The sequence below is a fragment of the Pteropus medius genome, unplaced genomic scaffold, assembly GCF_902729225.1.
Source record: "Pteropus medius unplaced genomic scaffold, Ma_sr-lr_union100, whole genome shotgun sequence".
NCBI lineage: Eukaryota > Metazoa > Chordata > Mammalia > Chiroptera > Pteropodidae > Pteropus > Pteropus medius.
The window spans coordinates 6823000-6847663 of NW_024349797.1; the positions used below are offsets into that span (position 1 = coordinate 6823000).

The 24664-nt window shown below is 37.2% G+C and overlaps 1 protein-coding gene across 1 annotated transcript in view; it reads left to right on the forward strand.

Annotated features, from left to right (window-relative positions):
* Positions 1–24664, forward strand: part of NRXN3 (neurexin 3) — a 1605778-nt gene that overhangs the window by 1545754 nt on the left and 35360 nt on the right. The window contains exon 31 of the mRNA XM_039883931.1: positions 10312–10390. Coding sequence (XP_039739865.1) covers positions 10312–10390 — 79 coding nt within the window. The remainder of the gene's footprint in view (positions 1–10311; positions 10391–24664) is intronic.

Below are 24664 nucleotides of genomic sequence, written 5' to 3' on the forward strand. Positions count from 1 at the left end.
GCTCTCAAAGTTCTCAGAGGCAAGTTTGCCTTGCACTCAGTGCTAGTAAAGGTACTTGGTTCTGTATGATCAGTTCTTGGTTTTCACTTTGCCATCCTCCACACTACCTCTGGGTATAGTTAAAGGCATCGTAAATTTTTCAGAAAATTTTGCAATCGTAATTCTTTTTAAAATGATTACATCAAAACTCTTCTCAGAGTCAGGAAGGAATGAGAATAAACAGGGGCCAGAACCTTATTATGGGATATTCTCTAGAATGTTATTAAACGGTGGTCAAGGCAGATAGAGAGGGGAATGGGGCTGTGGGCATGGGCAGCAAAAGAGCCGTCCCAGTACGGGAGATGGGGGTGCTCTTTCTCCTGAAATGCCCTTGAGAGAATAAGGCTAATTAACACCTACAGTCATGAGGCCAAAAGTAAAGCGCAAGGAACTCAATTTCAGGAGCATAAACTATTTGTCATCATTTGAGTTTCTGAAAACCATGTCAGATCCCTTTGGCCTGTTCAAAAACGTTCTGCAGAATTGTTCTCAGGGGCAGCTACATAATTTGCGGGAACCAGGACAAAATGAAACTAAGTGGCCCCTTGTTCAAAGAGCATAAAAGAGAGTGATGTTACATGTACTCAGATGCTAAGCTTTTCTCCTTACTTTCTCAGTCTTTCATCTTGTCATGGCATTTTGTTTTGTTTTGAGTTTACCACTTAATTCCATTTTAAGTAAAGAAAACCAGTGAAATAACGCAACTGGTATTTCGCAGCTCATAGATGCAAATATATTTTGTCCTTACCAGAAGTATGGAAATGCTGTACAAAACTAACTCACTTGTTGTTTTTGTTTGTTTGTTTGTTTTTGTTTTTTTTATTTTGCTTCTTGATACACGTACCTTCTCCCAACGCCCTCCAACTTCAGGTTACTGACGGATAAGGTAGTACTGAAAAGGAAAAGACCTCTGCACTGCCTTGTCTTTCTCTTTCCATGTCATTATTTTTAGTGTAAGTGGATGGCTAATATGGAGAAGTGAGAAAGAATGGGATGGGTTTCCGTGATGGTTCATGTTTCTTGGAACACCGTTGTCTTCCTTTGCTTTCTAAGCAACTTCCGATGAAAAGAGAAAGCATAGCCTACTGGGGCTGTCAGTGCCCCGACTTAGTCGATGTTACCCACTTACTTCTATGTTTATTTCAGAGGACATGATCTGAAACTCTGAAAGAGGGAAATGCAAAGGAAGTCAGCTTTGGACTGAGAATTGGTCCCTAGTCAATCTTGTCTATAAGAAAATACCTATCTCCCAGGAAGAGAGATTGGGGGATGAATTCAAAAACCCATCTCTTCTCCCTGAAATATAGAGCAAGAAGGAACATGGAGAACATGGAGAAATGAATCATATTGTTTTGGGCTCAAAACAAACAAACAAAAAAACCACATTGGTACTCTCCCTAATGAAGACTTTTGTTCAGAATTTTAACATCTATTAACTGCTACCTACATCAATTCTTGTGGGTCACATTAATATTTTGCCTTGGTCATTCACACTTTAAGAACTGAGGCTTCGTTTTAGTAATAATATTGGAATGAAGAGATCACTTATAAAGGAAATACCAATTTAAGTTTTGTTTTTTTTTTAAAAAGAGAGAGAAAGAAGTAAGATGGGCAGGCAAGGAGGCAAGAAGATAAGCAAGAAAGAAATGTAGGTCTTCAGAGCATCAGCTAAATTTTTTGGCATTCCTTTGTAACTGGTTAGACCCTGAATACCCAGAACAAGGTTTGTAGTCAACACCAAAAGAGGATACAGAGGAAACACAGCCAACCCTTTCCGATTGGTACAGGAAAGGACTGCTCCAATAAGAAAAACAGCCATTAAAGCCAGACCTTTATGTGTATATGATCGATAGGTGCTGGATATAGATTCCTAGAGACGATGTGTGGTTTGGTGGGCGTTCCTCCCTCCCCCCACCCCCGCCTCCTAAATAATATATAATTTCTCCAGACCAAGAAATAAATTGAAAGGATTTAGAGGGATTTGCTTATCAGTGGAACACCACGTAGCATTACATTCCTCCTGCTTTTGGAAAGGTACATTGAAGTTTGGTTAATCTTCTGTGGTTCAATACTCCTCTTCCCTGTCAGGCTGCCTTGAACAACAGATAGTTTAATCCCCCTTCTACCCTCTCTCCCTCCTTTTTCTTGATCCACCCTTCCTTTTTTGACCAGATGGAAGAAAAACCTTAAAACTGGAAAGAAAAGAGAAAAAAAAATGCCAAACCACATTTATTTATATAATCCTAGAAGACTTCATGGGTAAAAATAAAGAACCCCAATCTTTGGCACAAAATGTGGCCAAGCTTAGCTTGTTTTTTTGTGTTCATTTTTTGTTTTTTGTTTTATGTTTTTTGTTTTTTACCGTTAATTAAATATTGAGTCTGCAAAGAGATTTCCTTAAAGGTTAATTCATTAGCAAGAGATATTATAAATCCTGTCCTTCTTTATCCTGCTCCAGTATATCCAGTGTGGAAAAGAAGAGGAAGAATGTGGAGGCTCTTGAGGGTGGGCAGAGTTTAATGAGAAGCTGGCGATGCTGTTTGCTTGGATTCCTGTGTAAACTGCTGTCTTGATTGACAGTGGATGTAGTCAGTTTTCATAACGGGAGTTACCATTTATGAACTTCACTTTAAGCTTTTGCAGGTGATGGCTTAGCAGCTAATCAGTGTTTTCTAGTTTGGCCTGGCTCAAATCCCAGTCGTCTGTAAACCCCATGAGGACAAGGACTGGGTCTAACCCTCAGTGCAGTGATTGATTGGCACATCACAAGCAGTTAGTAGATGTTTGTTGAGGGAAGACTGGTTGGATGAGTAAATGCATGCACTGAATGCATAAATAAAACCCTATATCCAGAACAATGTTTTTTGTTTGTTTTATATTCATTTTTCTTAGAGACCGCTATTCCAGTTAACTAATTTTGGTCATGCTTATGCAGTATCTTTAGCCCAAGGCAATTCTCTTTAAAGCCTACTTATTTTATAGAGATATGGGCCAAGTAAAAGATGTATGTAGTCATATCTTACTTGGCAAGTGATTATTTCCAGGAGTAGATAGAGAGAAGAAAGTGTATCTTAAGATACCACAATGACATGAACTCCAGAAGATGGTCTTAAAATTCTCAGGGTGTTGTTCCAACAAAGACACTTAGATAGAGATGAGACACAAGAACTCAGAAAGGAAGCATCTTTACCAGACTAGAACTTTGTTTCTTTGTCTCCATTGTTCAGAACCTGCCTTTTGATACGCCCTTGTCTTTTATACTTCAGTATGAGTTAAAATCATTTGTTTTTATTTTTTAATAATCGTATCAGTTGCTTCTTTTGACGATGACTATAAAGGTGATGTTCAGAATAAAACGAGGTATAGCTCATCACACTCATTTAATGTTAGCTGTGTTTTAAGGTTGATTCTGTATTGGGTTTGAGTTGGGTGAAATGATGGTGTTGGTTGAAGGTGGTGGTATTATTGCCCATGTTCAGGGGTTTTCTGTCTTTGTTCAGCCTAAAAATCATCCAGTAGTGTGAGTGAGCGTGTGCATGTGCATGCGTGTGTGTGCGTGTGTGTGTGTGTGTGTGTGGTGATGGAGATGATGATGGTGGAGATATGGAGATGATGCTGTTGGTGGATGGGGGAATTATCCGTTAGCATTGATCAAAGAGGGGACCATGCAATGGCAAGAATTTAATGAATCTCAATAGGTAAATTTAAATTAAGATGGTCAAACTTTTCAAAACTCATTATAAAGGATATAGATTTACCTAAACTCAGTGGGTTCTTATTAAAAGTGTCTCAGGCATTCTTTATTTAAATAGAGAATAAATTCTCACAATGAAGCTGAATGAGACTCTCCCCCCCTATGACATGCTTTGAACCCCAACTCCATCTCAGAATAGAAGTGTAGAAGAGAAGACGAGAACATCAAGCATTTGAAGGAATTTAATTCTTTTTAGCATGAAGCAGAGATATATGGCTCTTTTCTTTGGGACTTCAGAATATTTACGGACCTTTCTCTTTCTCTTTTTCACTGGAAGAAAGGCGCTCATCATTCTTGAGTATGTTATTTATAATTTCATAAAGCTGTTCTGTGGCAGAACTTATTTTATCTTGCACTTAATCTCGGTCAAATAACCATGCTTCCAAGGAGCTGGATGGAGAAAAATTGTTACTCCCCAACATGATTAGCCTATTCTCAGTGTAAGATAAAGGGCTACAGGATAGAATTTGAAATCACAAATAGGCACCTGGGCAGTAAGGCGGGGACACAGTGAACCTGCCTTGAGCTGTTCTGATCCCAGCAGCAGACGTTCTTCTCGATGCCAAATAATGGATAGCAAGGAAAAATGATGTGGGACCATTCCAGTGCAGAGAATGGGGCGGAGGCCTTCGGAGTAAATAATTAGAAGCAGGTGATTCTAGAAACAATAACTCACTGGAGGAAAGCGAGAAGCCAGATTTGTGAAACTGAGGGAATTGGAAGGTAAATTTACCAATACATTTACTTGGGTGGGCAGGGTGTTGAGTGTTCTTCTGTCTCAGTTTATTCAAAAGTAATTTCAATAAACATTGGTAGGGGGAAAAAAAAGAATATGAATGCAGTAAAAATTCTTTTAGGAAAGGAATAAAGAGGGTTTCTGCCAGAGATATATTTTATTGAAAGTTATTATAATACCTATCTTTAGTTTTATGACTCCTAATACAGACCAAGTAATTTCAACATGTGTATTAAAAATATGAAATACATATTTTAAAATTGGGTAATGTGAATTATTATTTTTTAATATAGGACTTGGCTAATAAATAGGAACAGAATATTTTCCTCCTCTTGAGAAGACAAGGCAAGGCATTTAATCTGCACTGTGGAGAAATGGTGCCATCAGACCCATGCACTGCATTCTAAAACCACATGTATTAGCCCTCAAAGGAAATGCAGCAGGAGACATGATGGGATGTGAGGATGGGAAGAAGAAGTCTGACAGGGCAGGATATTAAATTCGTGCTCATTATCCAAGCTTCCAAGAAAAACCCAATAATTCAAGTAGCTGCCATTACCATCATTCTAGTACATCCCTTCATTCCGGTCACTACTCATAGGTGTACAAATAAACTGTGCTTTCTCATTCCTCTGAGCCTTTGCAAAACTGTCACTTTTACCTAGAATGTCCTTCTCCTGCCCACAGCTCTCAGCTTTTCCCTGCTACACCACTACCCGTCCCTGAGAGCTCGTTTTCCACTTCCCCTCTGCCTAGGAGCTATCTCTGCTAACTGCTGTTCGCCGCTCCCTTAGCACCTTATGCTTATGCTTGTCCTAGCATTCTGTTTACTATGTTGAGTTTGCCTGTTTACTTGACTATCTCCTCAGAGGCTATGGACAACCAGAGCAGAACTGTGCTTTACTTATCACTTTATCCCTCATAACTGTTACAGTGCTTGACACATAGATATTCAATAAATATTTATTAAAGGAATGAAGGAATGAAGGAATGGAGGAACAAAACACTTTGATGATATAGTTGTGTATCACCGATGATAGATCTAGTAGCCCAGTCACTATCAAATTATTTTGGGTGTGGGGGGGGGTGGTCGTAGATCTTTTCTTCTTCCTTGAAGAACTTATAATGTTGGCATTTGACATATAGGAACCATAATGTATAAACACTTTAAGCTTAGCCATTGGGAATTGTGAAAGCTTTCGACAGTCGTTATGAGGGAAAAAAATGTGAAGCTAACGTGGAAGGCACCTTGATGAACACTCTCGACATAACTATACAATTACAAGAGTTTCCTAAAGCAGTACCATTACATGAACAAGAATGGTTAGTGGACCATTAAAAATAGCAGATGTCACTATAAAAGCTACACCCTTCGTTATTCTAAGTACTGAAAGAGTTAATGTGTGTTAACTGCCTAGCACAAAGCTTGACTATAGCAAGTGTTTAATAAGTGGTAATTATCAGTAGGCATCATTCTAGATAGTTCAGATATCTTTTTCTTCTCAAGAGTACTAACTATAACTTTTTTGGTGGCTAGACTCAAAGGAGGATAAAGAAGGAATTATGATTAATTATGAAAAATGGTTGTAATTTTAGAGAAATACACACATATACACAGCCTACGGCTACTGCATTTTATTTAAAGACAAAAGTCCATAGTTCTGTTCTCATAATAACCATATCCGAAGTCTTTGTATCTGCACTATTGCACCAGCCACGGGAACCAACAGCCAAAGAAGTGTACCTTTTCTTCCAAGATTCAGAGTCAGACCCTGCATTTACTTATGTTTAGGGAAGGACACAGACAAGAGAACTACAAAGCTACTAAAAGAAAGCCTTGGGTTTTCTAAGGGTGATTTTGAATCACGTTTTCATTAGTTTAGGATGTGATCCTAAGCGCATATTATCCAAAAGCCTTGGTTTGTAATTGTTGATGGCAGAGACAAAAATAGTTAAAAAAAAAAAAAAAATCCTGTGTTTGGTGTTCCTAATCCTGAGTCCTTTGCAAATCAAAGCTTGCTGCCCCTGACAAAAAGAGTTTTTCTGAAACGATGCGGTGGTCTGTGGCCAGCACAGCAGTGTCGGGAGCCGTGTTCTCCAGATAAACAAGCTTTGGTTACAGTATTGGGCCAGGAGGGGACTGAGATGTCTGTCGTTGCTTTGGGAGTTTCATTGGTCGTGGCTGTACATGGTGATGATGAGGTTTGAGGGAAAGAAGAGAAGGGGCTGAATTCACATAAGACCCCAAGAATGCCTGGACTCAGAGCCATTGGAAACAGACCATCTTTCAATTATTTTTAAGCTCTTGGCATCTTCACAAGCATGTTTTTCTTTATCACTCCTCATGGCAGATGCATTGCCATTATAGATGGACTGATCTATTGACTGACTGAGTTAGTTCTAGCTTATATTTACTGAGCATGTACCATAGACCAGGAACAGCGCTTCACTTTTAACATTACATTTAAATCACATACCCGCCAAGGATAAGACTCTGTTTATCCCAATTGACAGATGAGAAACTTGAGGCTCGGAGACAGGAAGCAACCTGCTCCGCCAGGTTACCAACTGAAAGTGTAGGAGCCGCAGTCCCCGCTGTGCTCCTGGTCAGGCTTGCTCAGAACCACACTCTGCTAGTCTGCCTCTCATTTAACCTCCTTTGAGTCCAGCCACCATGTATAGGAGCCGGGGGTAAAAAGGGCTTTTGTTGCTTGGGAAGAACATGTTTTCACCCACAGATCAGCAGAAAACACATCTCTGGCAAGTGGGGCATGAGGACAGGGACCTGAGGAGAAAGGAAATAGGAATATGGAAGAGCGTATGTGCGGGGTCTACAAGTGGGAGTTAAGGACCCATTTGAGGGACAGAAGTTGAGGTGGTCATGGGGAAGGAGAGTGAGGGTATGGATAGTGTCACCCAAACCACAGGGGAGAGAACTCATGTAGTGTTAGGAGGCGGGGGAAACTGAAAGACAGTAATAAATATCCTTTCAACCTCAGAGTTTAGTAGTTTCCTTGAAAAACCACTTTACATCATTTCTTGGGCCAATACAAATTAAGATGACTTCCCTAGAATTAAGTTAATACCACCAATATTACGTTAATGCCTTTTGGTTTCTCTTGGAGTTACGCATTATACATTTGCTCAGTGACCTTTTTATTGCCTGGCTTTCCGTTCTTGAGACGAGCTCATTAGATTTTCATTAACTCACCGGGTTTCACTCATTTCTAGGGACCAAAGCTAGTTAAGCAGTATATGGGCCATTCTGCAAGGTCCTTATAATGAAGGCCCCAACAATTAATTTCCAATCGATTACACTTTACAAGTATGTTCTCAACCTCTTTTTCATTACCACCCTCGAAGGAGTTTTTTAGACATTTATTTTCCTAATTGCCCTTCTCCCATAAAATTTTAATACCTCATATACTGTATATTTATTATTTAAATACTGTGGGTTTTTGTTAGACTCATAAACCCTTCTAATGACTAAGATCTGCTCCCTTCACCCAAAACAATCGTCGCTGCCCTGGGGGAGGTATCGCCCCTATAGATAATGCCTGCTGCCAATGATTGAAGAATGACTACGGCTCTTCCAGAAACGGTATTTGCCTCTTATCATTGCCTTCTGCATGTGTACAGTTAACATTGATTCCCTCGCCACCTTCCTTCCTTAAATAACTGGCAGTGGACCTACAGAGGGCCCCGTCACAGCGGGAAACGCCAGGGGAGTAGGCTCCCCATTTCTCTAAAGGGAACAATGCTGCTCCAGGATACAACTGCCAACGTCAGTTGCTAGAAATGAAATGCACACATCAGTCGTATCTCATTGAAAAAAAAAAAAAAGGTATGTTTGAAGAGTCTTTCTCTATTAAGTTTAAGGAGGAGCTGGGGTCGAAGTATCTCCTTGTCAGGTGTAGAATAAAGATCAATAACGTGGTTTAAGGCATCTTTCTGCCACTGTCAGTTAAGTGAAATCAATTACCTATGTGGTTTTTCTACTGTTCTTTACTGTGTCCAGTAATTCTATCCCTATATGTCTATTTCAAAAAAAAAAAGGATGTTGTCTGAAAATACTAAGCATATGTGTTGTCATATATATTAGTTTGCTAGGGCTGTCATAACAAAGTACCACAGACCAGGTGGCTTAAACAACAGAAATTTATTTTCCCATAGTTTTGGAATCTGGAAGTTCAAGGTCCAGGTGTCAGCTGGGTGAGTTTCTTCTGAGGCCTGTCTGCCCGGCTTATAGATGGCTGTCTTCTCCTCGTGCCTTCACATGGTCATCCCGCTCGGTGTGTCCGCATCCTGATCTCATCTTTTCATAAGGACACTGTTCATGTTGGATTAGGTTTACACTAATGCCTTCATTTTAACTTCATTACCTCTTTAACAATTCTGTCTCCAAATATCAGTCACATTTTGGGGTGTGGGAGTTACAACATCCACATATGACGTTTTTATTTGGGGGGGGGGGTGGGGAAGGAGTACACAATTCAGTCCAAAACATCATGTAAAGAAGGGTATGAAGAAACCTATGTGAGCCACAAATGCAGACTTTGACCAAGATGCATCTGTTCAAATCCCCACTGGTTCTTACTAGCTGTTTGTCCTTCAACAACTCACTTAACCTCTCTGAACTTTAGTTTTTTTAAAAAGGGTAATAATTATCTCTATCCCAAAGGATTGTTGTAAGAATTATGTCTGATTAATTCATAATGACGATAACTAATAAGTATATATTCATGTCTAGCACAGCATCTAGCTTGTAATTGCTTTTCCTCTTAAATATGGATTCAGACTTCAATGCATTGGGAATAGTAAGAGTAGGAAATCGGTATATATTCTATATATTGAGTACCTTTATCCATGTAGTAGGGCAAAAGTTTGTTTTTTATATAAGATCTGTATAGATCTTATTATTAATTAATTAACCAATTAACTCAGCGATATTTCTTGTGCATGCAATATGTACCAGGCGCAGAAAGCTGTATTCTTAGCTACTGTGTAGCAAGGAGCCTTCTTTTTGCCTGTGCTCACAGTCCCCTATATTTCTGGCAGCAGATTCCCTGGCATGGCAGAATATCTGTAGGAATCAATGGGGGAGGGGATCATCTCAAGTTGAATTATTACTGTTGCAATTAAAATTTTTTCTACTCTCCAGAAATCGCCTTACCTATGTCCAGAGACTGTCATGTGGTATCTCTCTGCTGGTCCACATTACAAATTCAGCTAATTGCAGCAATTACATGAAGAAATCACTGCTAGCAAGAGAAGCCATTATGCTGTTCCTGAACAGCATTCCACAGCGTTCATTAATTATGCCAGCCTATACCTTCACAACCACTGAATCATACACCTGAGACCTTATACTCTACGCTTTTGAAACCCTCTCAAAGCTGCATTGCATTTCAGTCCTAGATTGTACTCTCGTATTGCCCACCATTTGCAATAGCCCTTTTCCTGCCCTCGAAATTGAAGTTAAAGTCAGAATAGAGGCAGGCGGCACAATGTGTCAGAATGGGATAAGTTAGAGTCTCCTAGAACCACTTTGAGTCAGCTTCACAGAAGATCCACACAGATTGTCTGGACCCAGAGCCATTCACAGCTACACAGGAGTTAAAATTGTCCATTCGATAGTGTGCCCTCTTCAGGGAAGGGAAACGGTGATAATGATGGAGGCAGGACACAGTGATAAGCCTTTTATGTTTTTGTTCATTGGTTTCCTTATCTCTTTCTCCTCTCTCTTTCCCCTACCCCATTATTTCTCCTTTGACATGCACAGCCAACATCAGATGACCTTGTATCATCTGCTGAATGTTCAAGCGATGATGAAGACTTTGTTGAATGTGAGCCGAGTACAGGTAGGTTAGGTCAGTCTTGTTTTGCTTGCTTTAATTTTTCATTTGCAAAAAACAATACATACATATATGTGAATATACATGTGTTTATATATATTATAGTGTGTTAATGTGTGTGTTTCCTATATCTATATATGTATAAGCATACATATATAAATATTAATATAATCCAAAGCATCAAATCCCATGGAAGGAGTAACAAGATCCCAGGGAAATTTAAAGTCAGTTTCTTGATAGGTAAAGAAAAACCAGTGGTATACCACATAAATGAGCAATCAGACACTGAGATCAACCCCCAGAACAGTAAATGCATAGCAGCCAGTGGCAGCTATGAAATTGACCGGAGGCAGGGCCATGAAGAGTCCTGTGTTCAAATGGCATCAAAAAAGCATGAACCCAAACTGGAGCCATAAAGGTCATTTAAACCTCATGAATTGTTCTGAGCCTAAGTGCAAACAAAACAAAACCAAAAACCAAAACCAAACAACAACAACAATACATTTTCCATGGGATTTCAACAGCAGTTAACATGGTATTATATTTATACTAATTTTGTTCATTGTGTGTTTAGAGCATTTGTGTAGCAATATAGCAGAGTAAACACAAAATTAGTACTGAACCATGCCATGTCATCGGCTGAGATGCTTCAAAATGTATCTATGCTATGCTGAAGTTGAAAGGACTTTGGCAATTAGGAGCTTCAGTGTGTTCCCCATTTGCACCCAGATACATTTTGATGTTTTATGGTCTTTCTTTATAGTGAGCTATATATGATATAATGTCCAGCAGGCAACTGCAGTCCCTGATTATTTCCTATCAACTTTTCCAAGTCATCTGTTCTGAGACTTGCTACAAGTTAAACATTTATATATGTACACATAATAGAGAACAGATATCATCGAATTTCTGTGTATATTTAGTAGAACTAAACCCTGGAGTTGGGTTAAGATCCTATATCTGCAGAAGCAGAGAGAAATAAATAGAAGTTTCTAGTTGATTCTTTGGGTTGCTTTAGTTTTTTCCTTTTTTTTAAAAAAAAGGCAAGCCATTTAACATTTTCTTTTGCTAATTCTAGAGAAACTTAAGCTTTATGAAGAAATAATATAACAAAAGCAAAAATTTTCAATTTGTTACCCCAAAATGATTTACAAATTTTCACATTTTGTGGAAGCCTGAATGCTTGATGTCTTGTAAGTGGCTTTGGGTCCAGGAAGTTCCATGGGTTCCTGTCCTTAGCATTACGTAGGATCATAGCAATAATATGTAGGGCCTTTTCATTTTGGAATGTGATCTGTTTCTTTGGAAACTCAATTGTGTGAGGGGAAAGTAACTGTGACCTCGTTAGTCAGATTTTTTTTCAAATTACTGGGTAATAAGCTCGGTGTATTAAGTGAGGTTTTAATTCTATCATGCTAAGTAAAATAAGTTAGAGAAAAACAAATACTGTATGGTTTAACTTATATGTGGAATCTAAAAAGTCAAAATAAACAAACAAAACAAAATGAAAACAGACTCATAGAAACAGAGACAGAAGGGATGGTTGCCAGGAGGGAGAGGTACGGGGGAGGGGGCAGGGAGGCGGTTGTGATAAAGGTGAAGGAGAACATAGTCAGTAACATTCTGATAAGTTTTCAGGGTGACAGGGGATTACTAGAACTGGTGGGTTAACCATATTGTAAGGTATAAAAATGTCAAATCACTGTATTACACCCTTAAAACTAAGATAACTAATATATCAACAAAACTTAAGTGACAATAAATCAATAAAATACAAAAATAAAGGACAAATACATCCAATCTATAACAGAACTGGGGCACCAAGTTTTTATTCATCAATTAATTCATCTAGTCATCCATTCAATAAATATTTCTTAACACTCAGGCAGTATATGATATATCTCTAGATATGAGTCCTTCTGTTTTAATAATTCTCAGAAATGAACTGTAGGAGAAAATAGAATAAGGGGCTTTACTATCTAAATTAGCTCTCCAACACATTTTCATTCAACAAATATCTTCTGAGGGTCAGTGTATATGTTAGACATGTGCTAGATATTAAGGATTCAGATGTGAATATGGGATGATCCCCAACACATATGTTAACTGATGTGATGAATAGTAGTTTAAGATACCCAGACTTTAATTTGGATTTCCTGATTGTTCTTTCCATGATTTTCTTGATTTAAAAGCAGTGATATCTATGTCAGTCTACATACACAACAATGTTTATCAAATCTTTGGGTTTTAAGTCTTCTTACAAAAATTGAGGCTGGACCATTCCACAGTCCTACCACCGTCTTTCCCTTATCACCTCCCTTCTCCCGCATAGTCATCTCCATAGCAACCTTCATAATAACACAGAGGTTTTCTCCAGATCTCAGATTCACAAGTTTTATAGCCCCCAGGTTGTGGGTATATATTGCCATTTGGTATTGAACATGAACGGATCCTGACTTCATTGGCAACAAAACTAAGTCCATTTGCTTTTTTAGTGGCTGCACAGGTGTTTCATCTGATTGAAAAGCAGAGGACAGAAACTCAATTTTGAGTAATATGTTTACATGGGGAGGGCAGGGGGGGAATTAAAGCAGTTTTAAAACAACCTATTGTGGTCTGCAAGGAAGTATGGAAGAGATATACAAATAAATCAGGTGACAGAATGCCCACCCTGAAGTAGCTAACAGTTAGCTCTAGGAGACTGATGTTGATGTCTCCTACCTGGGATTATTCAACTCATCACGTTTGAAGGATGAATATTTCTTTCTAAATTTATTTACTCTATAAAATATTCCTGGTAAGTGATTCGGCTACACAGAGAAATATGTCAGAGGCATGTTTAGTATAGGAAGGACATAGATATTCCAATTGAGGCAGAAGTTTCACCCTGGGGACCTGATTAACACTGATGAAGGTTACACAGCATAGAGCTATCGAGCTCTTTTTTACATGATAGCTCTATAGCCTTCACATTTTCCAAAAAAATTACAGATTAAAAATCAAACAATTAAACCAGTTGTTTTGGGGACTTGATTTTGCACTACCTAAAGAAAAGGCTTCCATTCCCCATACAGAATCAGATAATGGTGACATTTACATAATTTTAACATCAATTGTTAATCCTGAGATTTCATGTGGATATTGAAATTAAAATTCTGGTTTTAAATATCCTAATTCACTACCTCAGTTTCTAAAATTTTACTCTTTTCTAGGTCTTGTGTTTGATGGAAATACACTAAATTTGACTCCTTACCCAGGCCTTGTTCTGTCTTAACAATTGCCTGTCTTCTCTCACTGTGTTAGCGGGTTTACAATTTTCCACTCTCAGTTACAAGGCATTTAACTTCTATAACTTATTTCCAGATTTATTAAAGTCCCCTAGAAGCTCTTGCTTTTCATAAATTTGGGCAGTTTAGTATATGCTTTATTCAGCTGCTTTTGTTTTCATGTGGGCAACAAACTTTAAATGAAATTTCTTTTCTCATTGTCTTTAAATCAAAATGGGTTTCATAGCTACTGGTTTTAAGTCATATGTAAGCAATTGCCTTTCCCACCAACAACTGACTCTGGCACTTAAGGCTCACCCTCGTTTGGTGTAGCTTAGTCATATCATGTTAGGAACAACTTAAAATTTTTTGGAGTTTGGTTGATGATAGTCTAGGAACTTTGTAAATCCAATAGATCTCAAGTTTTCTCTGTATATTTGCTCTGAAAAATATGTAAATAGTAAAAAAAAAAAAACTAAAACATGATAACAATGCACAGACTAAAAGCTCAATTAATATTTATTGACTGAATTTGTGTGACTCTCAAAGTACCTCATAATCTTAACTTAAAATTGGATAATTTTTCATACTTCTAACTTCATTTCTCCTTAAACATCTAAATAAAATTTGTTGAATTATTTAAAATCTATGATTTCATATCAGTAAATAATGCCCTAACAAAATCTACATTTCTTCAACAAAAAATATTCTCTATTTTTCCTATCCCTTCTATTCTTGGGAACTAGATAATTTTTATAACAAGTAAGATCACATTTTCTGAACATTTGCTCTAAAAACCTAGAATTGAGCCTTGAAAGTATAAAATCATACTGAAGCAATCTGCATCAAATCGAAATATTCAGAATATTTAAATAATTATTTAAGTACCTAAAGTTGAACATCAGGATTTTAACTTTAATTTATAAACTTTGATTACATTTCACACAAAGGAAATCAGTATCTATATTTCAGATTTGCAACTTTGCATATAAACCCTTTTCCAGTTATACTCTATTGATATTACATTTTACAGCAAACTTATATTTCATTGTCCTTCTTATATTTTTGGATTAACCAATAACAACAACAAAAAAAGATCAGCTGGAGAAAATTCAAATAACCACTAGAAAATAGGATTCCTTCATGAGATGATTGAAGCCAAATAACAATTAAGATCTTTAGTAAGTTCACCTTTGTGATCTAAAATGTGGGAAGGAATTCTGAAATATAGAGAAATTGATGAAATTCACTTTCCAGTTCTTCTCTCTCCCTCCCCTCTGCTCTTATCCCCAGTGTCTTCATTTTTAGAACTAGAACTACCGTCAAAACAAATATCTTAGATTAGCTTTTATATAATTAGAAATTACAAACTGTCTGAATTTTATATATTTATAATCTCAAGATCTAAAAGTCCTGGGGACCAAAGTCACATAGGAGAGGGGAAAAATGGAAAGGAATACCTTTTACATCTGAGGAATGGTCATGGCATATAATTAACAACTATATTGATTTAGCCAGCCATTATCCAGGAATACATTTTTCTGATTGTCGATTAGCCAGGTGTTTTGCCTCCACTTTTGTTAAATGCCCTTTGATCAGATCTCAAGGGACAGCACTTGCACCAGAGGGGAAGACAGTAAAAGGAAGTGAAGATGAAACACATCTATCCACCAACAGGACTGTGCCAAACGACTTTTGTAATGGTTGAGTTGAGGGGGATGTTTAAACTCATGGCAGTAATCTGCGATCACAAAGTAATCACTCTCTCAGGGCAGTAATCTATGATTACAAAGTAATCACTATTCTGAGAGTGGTTCTCAGATGTATTTTTACTCCTCAAATGTATAGTCCTCACATTTGCATTTGGTGTTCTTCTTAGTTACACTATCATACTCAACCCAATGTGGGTGAAAGTTAAATTTGGTGGAACACCAACAGCATGTCCCTATTTTTGTTCTCCAAGTGTTTAAAAGCTCACCAAATCATTAGAGTTTCCATTTGCTGGAACACTGTGGGAAATGCAGCTGTAGTGTTAAGACAATAATACTTTTCTAATGACAGATGAAAGGATATAAAGCCAGAATCCATAATCCACAGATGAAAAGTAAGTGTGTTGATCATTGGCCTTAAATATGATGTTTGTAAGTTTATGTGTTTATAGAAACACATTTACATTTTGGCATTATTGTCTCTAGAAAGCTTGAAGAATTAGCAACTTTTACATCTTTTCTTTAATTTTAGAAAGACTTTTCCATATAGAAGTTCACGATTTGTAAATAGAACCATGTTTAAATGTTACTAGTCAAGTGGCTTTTCAGTGTATAGTCAGTGTATAGAATAGTAAATTCTAAAATGCCATAGGAGTATCACCATGTCCAGAATTTTACCTTGAAGAGCTCAGGCCCACTTAATAACACTTTGAATAGAGAGATGGTGGAAGTAATATGAGAAATGTTTTAGCTTTGGAAAGAGGAATATAAATAGATGTAAAATTCATTAATGTAATTAATCGTTATTAGCTATGGACATTAGTCATTTTTACATTTGAGTTATAATATATTTCTAATGTTTACAACAGCAGTTATTCACATACTTAAGTCTAGGATAAATCATACCAATTTTTGAATTTCCTTCATTGATCTATGCTAAATTATTAGAGTGTATTCATTGTTTCAAATTTAATGATATAGTTTCTGTCTTCATTTATTAACCAGTGATAAATTGTATCATTTTTTTATAACCCAACTCTACCCCAACCCAAGCTAATTTTTAAGCTATTGGAGCAAATATATGCCCTTTAAATCTCTATGATAAAATGTTTTGAAAATTAGAGTAATTATGGAAATATAAGTATAGGAAAGTCTCTTAACTGGCTTTTAGGCAGTTAGGATATTTTTAGTTCGGGCATGGTGCGCATAAAGTATATGGCTTGTGGATTGACCATTATCATGGATTTCATAACAAAAACAATGAATCTAATAAAAATGATAAAAAATGAAAAAATTCTATTTATCTCCATTACCCAAGATTTTTTGATATATTGGGAAGGGAGAGGAATCAGTAAGATCAATGTGTAAGTATATATACTTTTATTTTAAAATTTAATGAATCGCTTATTTATAAAACATTTTTTAATGATTACTGTGTGTGGGCACTGGAACATGTGCTAGGAAAAGCAAAATAGGATGGGACTCCTTCCAGGAGTTTATAGTCTATTAGGGAAAACAAAAATAAGGAGAATAAAAGGAAAGAAGGGTTTGAAGGGAAGAAACAGTATGGACAATGAATGGGAATACCTAGAATATTAAAGAGAACTCTAAGGAGAGGTCTCTCATTCAGCAAATAGCATACCCTACCCAAAGATGGGCAAGAAAAATTATAGTAGGTGATGCCAGCCAGTGAAGGAATCAGGTAACCAACCACAATACGCATTCTTCTGTATGGGGGCACGGAATTTCTGATTCATTTCAATTGAACAATTAGTATGGTTCGGTCATAAACTTTTCTTTGAATTCCACATATATGGTATAGTCTAGGGCCAGGGCTTCTTAGGCAATAGGTTCGAGACAGACCTGTTGAAGGGGGAATTTCAAGCCAAACGCATGAGAACTTCCTGATTTCAAATGCCACTGCAAGTAGTTGCTAAAGAGTGAGCTTAATGAAATCATTAAGCAGGTCTCTCCTAAAAAAATCAATAAAGAGGGATTGGGTTTTTTAAAAAGAAGTTTTTATGGGTTTTCTTTTATTCTTTTTGTCCCAAATTTTTTCACAGTAGTATATGTACTGTGTGTATATACATAGGCACTTAATACATAGTGCCTATCACTCCGTATATATGTAGACACAGTATAAATGATATTAGACTATTATAAACAGAGATTAACAACAGCCCCTGCCATCAGTCATGTGTTTTACACAGAAATTCACACCATCATTCTTACATCAGCCAACATAGACATGCATGATACTGTTTTAACTTAGTGAACAAAGCATGTTAATTTTTTTTTATATTTCGTTTTCTTCTTTATCATAATTATAATTGTGATTCCATAATTCAGTTATCCTTGAGACGGGTAGAGAGAAAAAATTTATACAGATATATCTATCCATATATGCACATTCCTGTGTATATATATAAGTAGATATATGCTTTGTATACATTTGAAGAACATTTTCTGTCATTTCACCTCATCTTGTGCCGCATGAATTTTTGGTGGTTCGATTTACTTTATTTTCTTTATGCATATTTAGTATTTTGGTCATTATGGCTACTTTTAATTCATTGCTATAGTTTTTATGAGTAATTATAATCATTATTTTTTAAATACCGAGAGATATATAGATATACAAATCAAACAAGGCAACAAAATCTTTTCTTGCCATCCTAATCTCGAATTTCTCCCCCTTCAGCATATCCCTCCAGTATTTATGCTCAAAACAAAACAAACCCCAACAAAACCCAAGAAAGTTGTGTATAAAAGAATGAAATACTATGTTTTCCTCTTCTTCCTCCTATGTATCTTTCCTTTTAGTTTCCTTCCTTTTCCTTTTTCATTTTTCCCCATATCTGCACAAGCCACCTGCCTTTAATCTCCTCTTTATGACAACTGAAAGGAGGACAAATGAGCCAGAAAAAAAAATATGCAGAAACAACAAAGAAACACATTCCTCTCTACAAATTTCAGATGGCATAAAAAGAATTTTATTGCAGATATAGAATATTTGTTGTAACTTTTATTTCCTGACAAGCCCAGGATCATTTTGTGGCATGCAGTGACAGTTTTGTAGCTAATCAACTAACCATGGCCTCCATCACCAATGCATGGGCTGTAATGACACCATCTTGTTTCATCCAAGTGACATATCCAGGCTAACCTAGCAAGTCCAGTGTATGAGTTGTGGGGGTAACTTTCTTTTGTAGTTATAATTTCATGAGTTCTCATTTTTATTATTTCCATCGGGTCATGGTAGACCCAAGAGCTGCTCTCGCGGCATCTCTGTATGGTTTTGTTCTTGTGTTTGCTTTCCTTGACACAGCAGTCACGCATGTGTCTTGTCTGGCACATCTGTCTTGCCATCTTGTCTTGGAGTCCACTGTCGTGGTATCGTTCCGTGATTCTGTTCTCTGTTTGTAATATGTGATTTGAAATCCTCTCCCTTTATTTCTCACTCCCCTATTGTTTCTACTTTTAACCTTACCCCTAAGGAACTTCACAAAGAAGCAAAGCAAATTTTCAGTCGAATTTTAAGGCTGATAACTGTGGTTTGCATCTGGAAGTCATAAGTTGTACTTTTTTACCTGGCTAAGGAGGCAAAACCTACAATGAGAAACTATTAAGGATAATGGCCAAACAACCACCCAGTCAACACCACTAAGAAACCCTTGTTGATTTCTTTGGCCTGATTAAATGGGCTGACTGGTAACGGGATTTCATGTCAGAGCTAATTTTCAAAGAGTTTTTCTGCAGATCATCAATTTTCTAGTTAAACCTTTTCTTCAGGAACAGATCATCATAGAATTCTAGTGAGGCAGCATCATTTCTGCTATATATAAAGCAGCGCTTATTCCTGAATTGGTAAGGAATTGTGTGGAAATCTAAATGTGTTTTATTATTAAATACATTAATGTTTATGTACTTTAACCTAAAATATAAATGTGTTTGACAAGGCACCTGAAGAAGACAAAAAAAAAAAAAAAAAAAAGCTTTTTAACTCACTGGTTCTGCCTCACACATATATCAAGGTAAGATTACCTTACGACATTTCTGAGTCAAATGGTATATATTTTACTTTATTTTTTAATTCATGGAAGCATTAGAAGGCCAACACTTTGGACCTAAATTTGTTTTCTTCTCTTTCCAAAGAAAGTGACATTCACAATAGCTTTAGTTCTGAGAATAAAGTCTTAATGTCTTGTAACAAACTGGAAGAAAGTGCTCTGTTAATTATTCAGATGCCGGATTATACCTGTGGTTATCCAGGAAATTTGCTGCAAAATTCAGGATGATTTGATTTGTTTGATACTAAGAGTATGAAAATGAATCTTTGTAACAATTCACCTCTTTTTTCAAAAAGTTGAGTACAAAAATATAAAATAGGTATAAAACGATTTACTAGATTAAAGATTTTTGAAATTTTTATTTTAAAGTCTATATTTTTAATTTGGAGAAGAGAAAGCATTTCAAGGCAGATGGTTTTATGATAAGATGTTTTAGTCTTGTTAGGGTAGCTTTTTACTGCTCTTAAGGGTGAAGGGGAAGACTAAGCAAGAGGAAATCAATGGGTTCTGTGGACTGAGGAGAACTTTCTAATGAAGGAAGGAACAGAGAGAGAGAAGGTACATGCAGCGGTGGGGAGGGTTATTCCTGACAAGCCAGATAAGGTAACCTGCTGATAAATGTTAAGAACCAGCACACACACAGACACACACAGCCCAAAGTTGTTGTGTTTGCCAGTTTCTGTAGTGTGAAACATTTCCACTGTGGCTGATTTTAAGCCACAAATATGACAATACTAAACTCAGAATTGGGAAGAAATGCTTATTAGCATATGATGATATAATATTTCCGCCATATAGATACTATAGACAACAATAACCTCAAGAGCATAGGTAATAGTAAAATGTAGTAAAATAACTAGGAAGTAATGAGTTTTAAGTTTTTTTATTACCTTTATTTTTAATATACTGCATTTGATTGTGATTTTGTTTATTTTAATTTTTGATAATGGTTGTGCTTAGCAACCAACTTGCAAAAATCCTGAAAATATAGCAATCAGCTGTCATGAGCTGGCTCTAGCACAGAAATGGCCAGGTACCACACTGAGTACATTAAAACTTGGTATTTATTTAAATCTCATTTTAAGTTGTTATAAGGGGGAAACTATTGTGGCCATCTTATAGTTGAGAAAATTGGGACTCAAACGTGTTTCCTTTCCATATTTGGGCATAGAGTTAAGAATCAAACCCAAACCTGTTTTAAAATGGACACATTTTATTTCTATTGCAGTATACAGGGAAGATCAAGCTTAAATACTTATTAAAGCACAAAATTTTGGAACTATTGTGTGCTCATTGTGGAGCTTTGACTGATTTCGTTTCCGCAAAATAGAGTTGCAAATACTTCTCCCTTAGTAACACTGAAGATGAGCAGGTTATTTCTTAGGCTTGCAAATTTTGTTTTTTGAGCTTCGGAAAAACTATAATAGATACATTTCTCTCCAGCATGATTCCATTATTCAGCTGTTATGTTTTTGTAACTTTTAAAATGCAATGAACTTTATTTAGTTATAGTATTCAATATATGTTAATTAACCAGCTGCACAGTGATGTATATCAATGCTCTACTTCCACTTTTTCTCATAGGATAAACTAGTATCTATAATACTTAAAACAGCATGGGAACCATTGTATTGCAGAAAATGACTTCAGCTTAAAATCATTTTTTTCTGTGACATACTTAATCATTTATTTGGGAAAGAGTTTGAGAGATCTGGTAATTAAAAAGAAGATGTTGAATCTTATTAGCCCTTCTAATTTGACAAGGTAGACGCTCTGGTTGCGTTTCTGGTAGTGCGATATTTTACTTTGATTTGGTGTCAGGTTTAGTTGCCCCTGTGGTCATCTTTCCACGACAGCATATACAATATTTGAATAAAGTCCCTTGAAGTAATATCTAGGCCTTCACCTATGAGTTTGCTACTGCTACATCTTTGTTATTTCATTGAGTAGATATTCATTGAACACTTAACTATAGTCATGTATAGTGCTAAGTACTTTACATTTTTAACTTCTTCAGTCCACATAGCAATCTTGTGAGGGGGCTATTGTTATCTTTATTTTAAAGATGAGTAAACTGAGGCACAAAAGAGCTAAAGAAATTATCTAAAGTCACATAGCAAGGAAGTAGAAGAAATGGAATTTGAACCCAAGCCAGCTGGCTCCTGAGCTCACACACTGGTCGCTATGTTACGCTATCGCTCATCACATAGTGCTTACTTTCCATTAAGCCGTGTATATGAAGTAGCTACCTCCCTTGTTGATAACAGTGAAAGTTTGTATATGGAATATATTAAGTGGTCAAGACATGCTTGTTAAATGAATTAGTTACTATGTATCTCAAAGGCTTTGGTTGATAGGGGTTATGAAATTGTTCAATTCTGATTTACCTAAACAGCTGTGGTAGCAACAACTTAACCTTTGTTTTTTGCGAGGTGGAGTTGTTCCAATATTTAGGATAAATGCCATCACTCATGGGAGGTTAGTCACTCTTGGTGTCACCTAGGTAATAATTTGAACACCAGGGGCTTCTAGCTCATTACTCATTTAGCGGTCCTGTTTAGAACATATGATCAGACAACAGCCACCTCTAACTGATGTTAGGGTTAAGAATAGAGGCTCTTAATGAGAGTACTGATAAGACGCTGCATTTTCTCTATTTCAGAAATAATTATATTCCTTGGAACACAGTGTTTTAGATGTTATAGCTAATAGAAAGCAACAAAGTAAGTGAATATGTACCTGGCAGAATGGATTTCTTAGCCTCTTTCTGACATCTGTGTGCTCTTGACATTTTTTAAATTCATAGCCATGTGTTTACACTCGCTTTTATTTTTCTTCCTTCCTTGCATTATATATCTCAGACTACAAACAAAAGTCAAAATAAAAAACAAACAAACAAAAACCTTTTGGGGGCCCTTGAATTTTCTATGCCAGAAAAGAATCTTAAAAGGAGTTATTAAGGCCTAAAATTCACACTCAAAAAGAGAGCATCTTTTTAAAGCTGTGTTGGCTTGTATTAGAATTCTTCCAAGGAAAGTATAACTCACCCAAGAATCTGAGGGTCTCATTACAAATTATTTTAGTCTTGACTAGTCCCAAAACCAAATCCTAAACTGGAAAATTTATATACTTAAATAGCGCTGAAAACCCTCCATTGGAGAGTCTGCTTCCATCTTAGCTCTGAAGTAAAGAGACCCACTTTTTACTCAGGGATCATGAAAGCTGACAGTATTATATTGCCAAGTGTTCACATGTGTCTGGTCAATCACCCAGAGCAAAGCTTGGCAAACCTTTTCTGTAAAGGGCCAGAGAACAAATATTTTAGACTTTGAGAGTCTTATACTTCCTGTCATAACTTCTCAGCTCTGACATTGGAACACAAAGGCAGCCGCGGACAATACATAAATGAATGAATGTGGCTGTGTTTCAATAAAACTTTATTTTAAAAAGCAGGCATCAAGCTAGATTTGGCCCACACCCCCTCGTTTGCTGACCCTTAATCTAGAGAAATCTGATAGGTTAGGAATTTGTAATCTTTTTTTTTAAATAGATGAATCCTTCTATTTTATAGTCAATCTTACTAAACATTTGTTTTCCACTAAGCACATGAGACCACAAAAGCTATGATAGGACATTAAAAGTGTCTTTCTCACCATTGTTTTAAATATGCCATCATCTCAGATATAAAACACAATAAAACAAATAGTCGTATAGACAGCCAGACAAGCGAGTCCACCTGTCCCTGTAAGTCAGCAATGAGAAAGGGGAACAGGGCAGCTGGCAGCAAGGGGACACCAAGAGTGCGTCCTGATGACGATGTCTCTGTCATCATCCCTGGGGGCCTTGCCCCTCTGCATGCATAGCTGCTATATAAAACTCTCCCCTTTAAATTCCTAAGTCAGTGAACCTTCCACACACCTGCTGCCTGAAATATCATGAGAAAGTGTTACCAAGGAAACTGGTGGTGGGCTGCAGAGAGGCCCTTGACTATTACTTGCCAGCAATCATCTTCGTCACCAAAAAGAACTGAGAGAGCTGTCCCAATCCCAACAACCAAAAAATATGGGTCCAAGATTACATCAAGAAATCCAGCCCGCCTTGGCTCCCAACCAGGACCGTGGCCCAGGTTAAATCTAGTAGATCCTAGAAAGGCCAAGCCCAGTTCCTCAACTCCCCGGGATGGCCAGGCCTCGGCGGAAGCCCAAGTTCAGGAAAGAAAGGTGTGAGCCTATGGAAACGCAGGCAGCCTTGTGGTCTGAATGACAGAGTCACATTCAGAGAAACGAGCCAGTGATTCAAAAATAAAAGTATTTCAAATATTTTTTCAATGTTTGGAGAAAATGCCAGAGTTAAGGGAGTTAAGGAGACATACCATTGTGAACACACGGTGAAACATCTCTTACATCCTTCTCCGTGCTCTGCTTTCAGTCCCTCTCCTCATCGCCATTCTAAATAATTACATCCAGCTTCCAACCTGTTAAGCCATCTCTGGCCTCTGACTCCTTTTTTCTATATCTTTTTTTTTTTTCTACTATTGTTTTCTTTTAAAACATAACTTTTTCTCAGCAGACCAGGGCGGGAATATTGACATGCTTGTGATTTTTGTCCCTTTTGCCTTGCCGAGACTTTGCTAGATCCTCCTGAGATTTGGTCGTGCCCCCAGGTGGCATGGGTACAGAGAGCTCTGGAACAAAAAAGAGGTGAGAATCTCTGCCTCCTACACTAAGCTTTTCAAGGCAGGGAAAGGACAGTGGAGTCGGTTGGGGATAGAAATCTTCATCCAAAACTCAACCATTCAGTATAGAAATTTTCCTTTATTGACAACTTGAAAAAATATATATATATAAAACCAGGATCCTCTCCCCCCAGCTTGTACCCCACAGTTTTCTGGAAGAACTCGCTGTTTTGCCCTTCCTTTTGCAAATCTGCCCTTTGTACTCCCTGCCTCTACCGGGTGCGGGCTGCATTCTCCCAGCTTTCAAGCCTCTTTGGCAGTAGCCTCCCTGAACTCGGGCCCACATATTGTGTCACAGCCCAGTAATTCTTCTCCGAGCCTTGGCTGTGGGTTCCTAAGCTGACAAATGTCTAAATGACTGAGATAAGATATTTGCAACCTGCTGAGAACCTCTCCTTTCTCTGTACTTTGTGATTTGTAGCTTTATAAGTTTTGTGGGGAAAGGGAGAAAAACATTCTCAGTGACACAGGCAATGAACAGGGTGGACAAAATTGAAGGG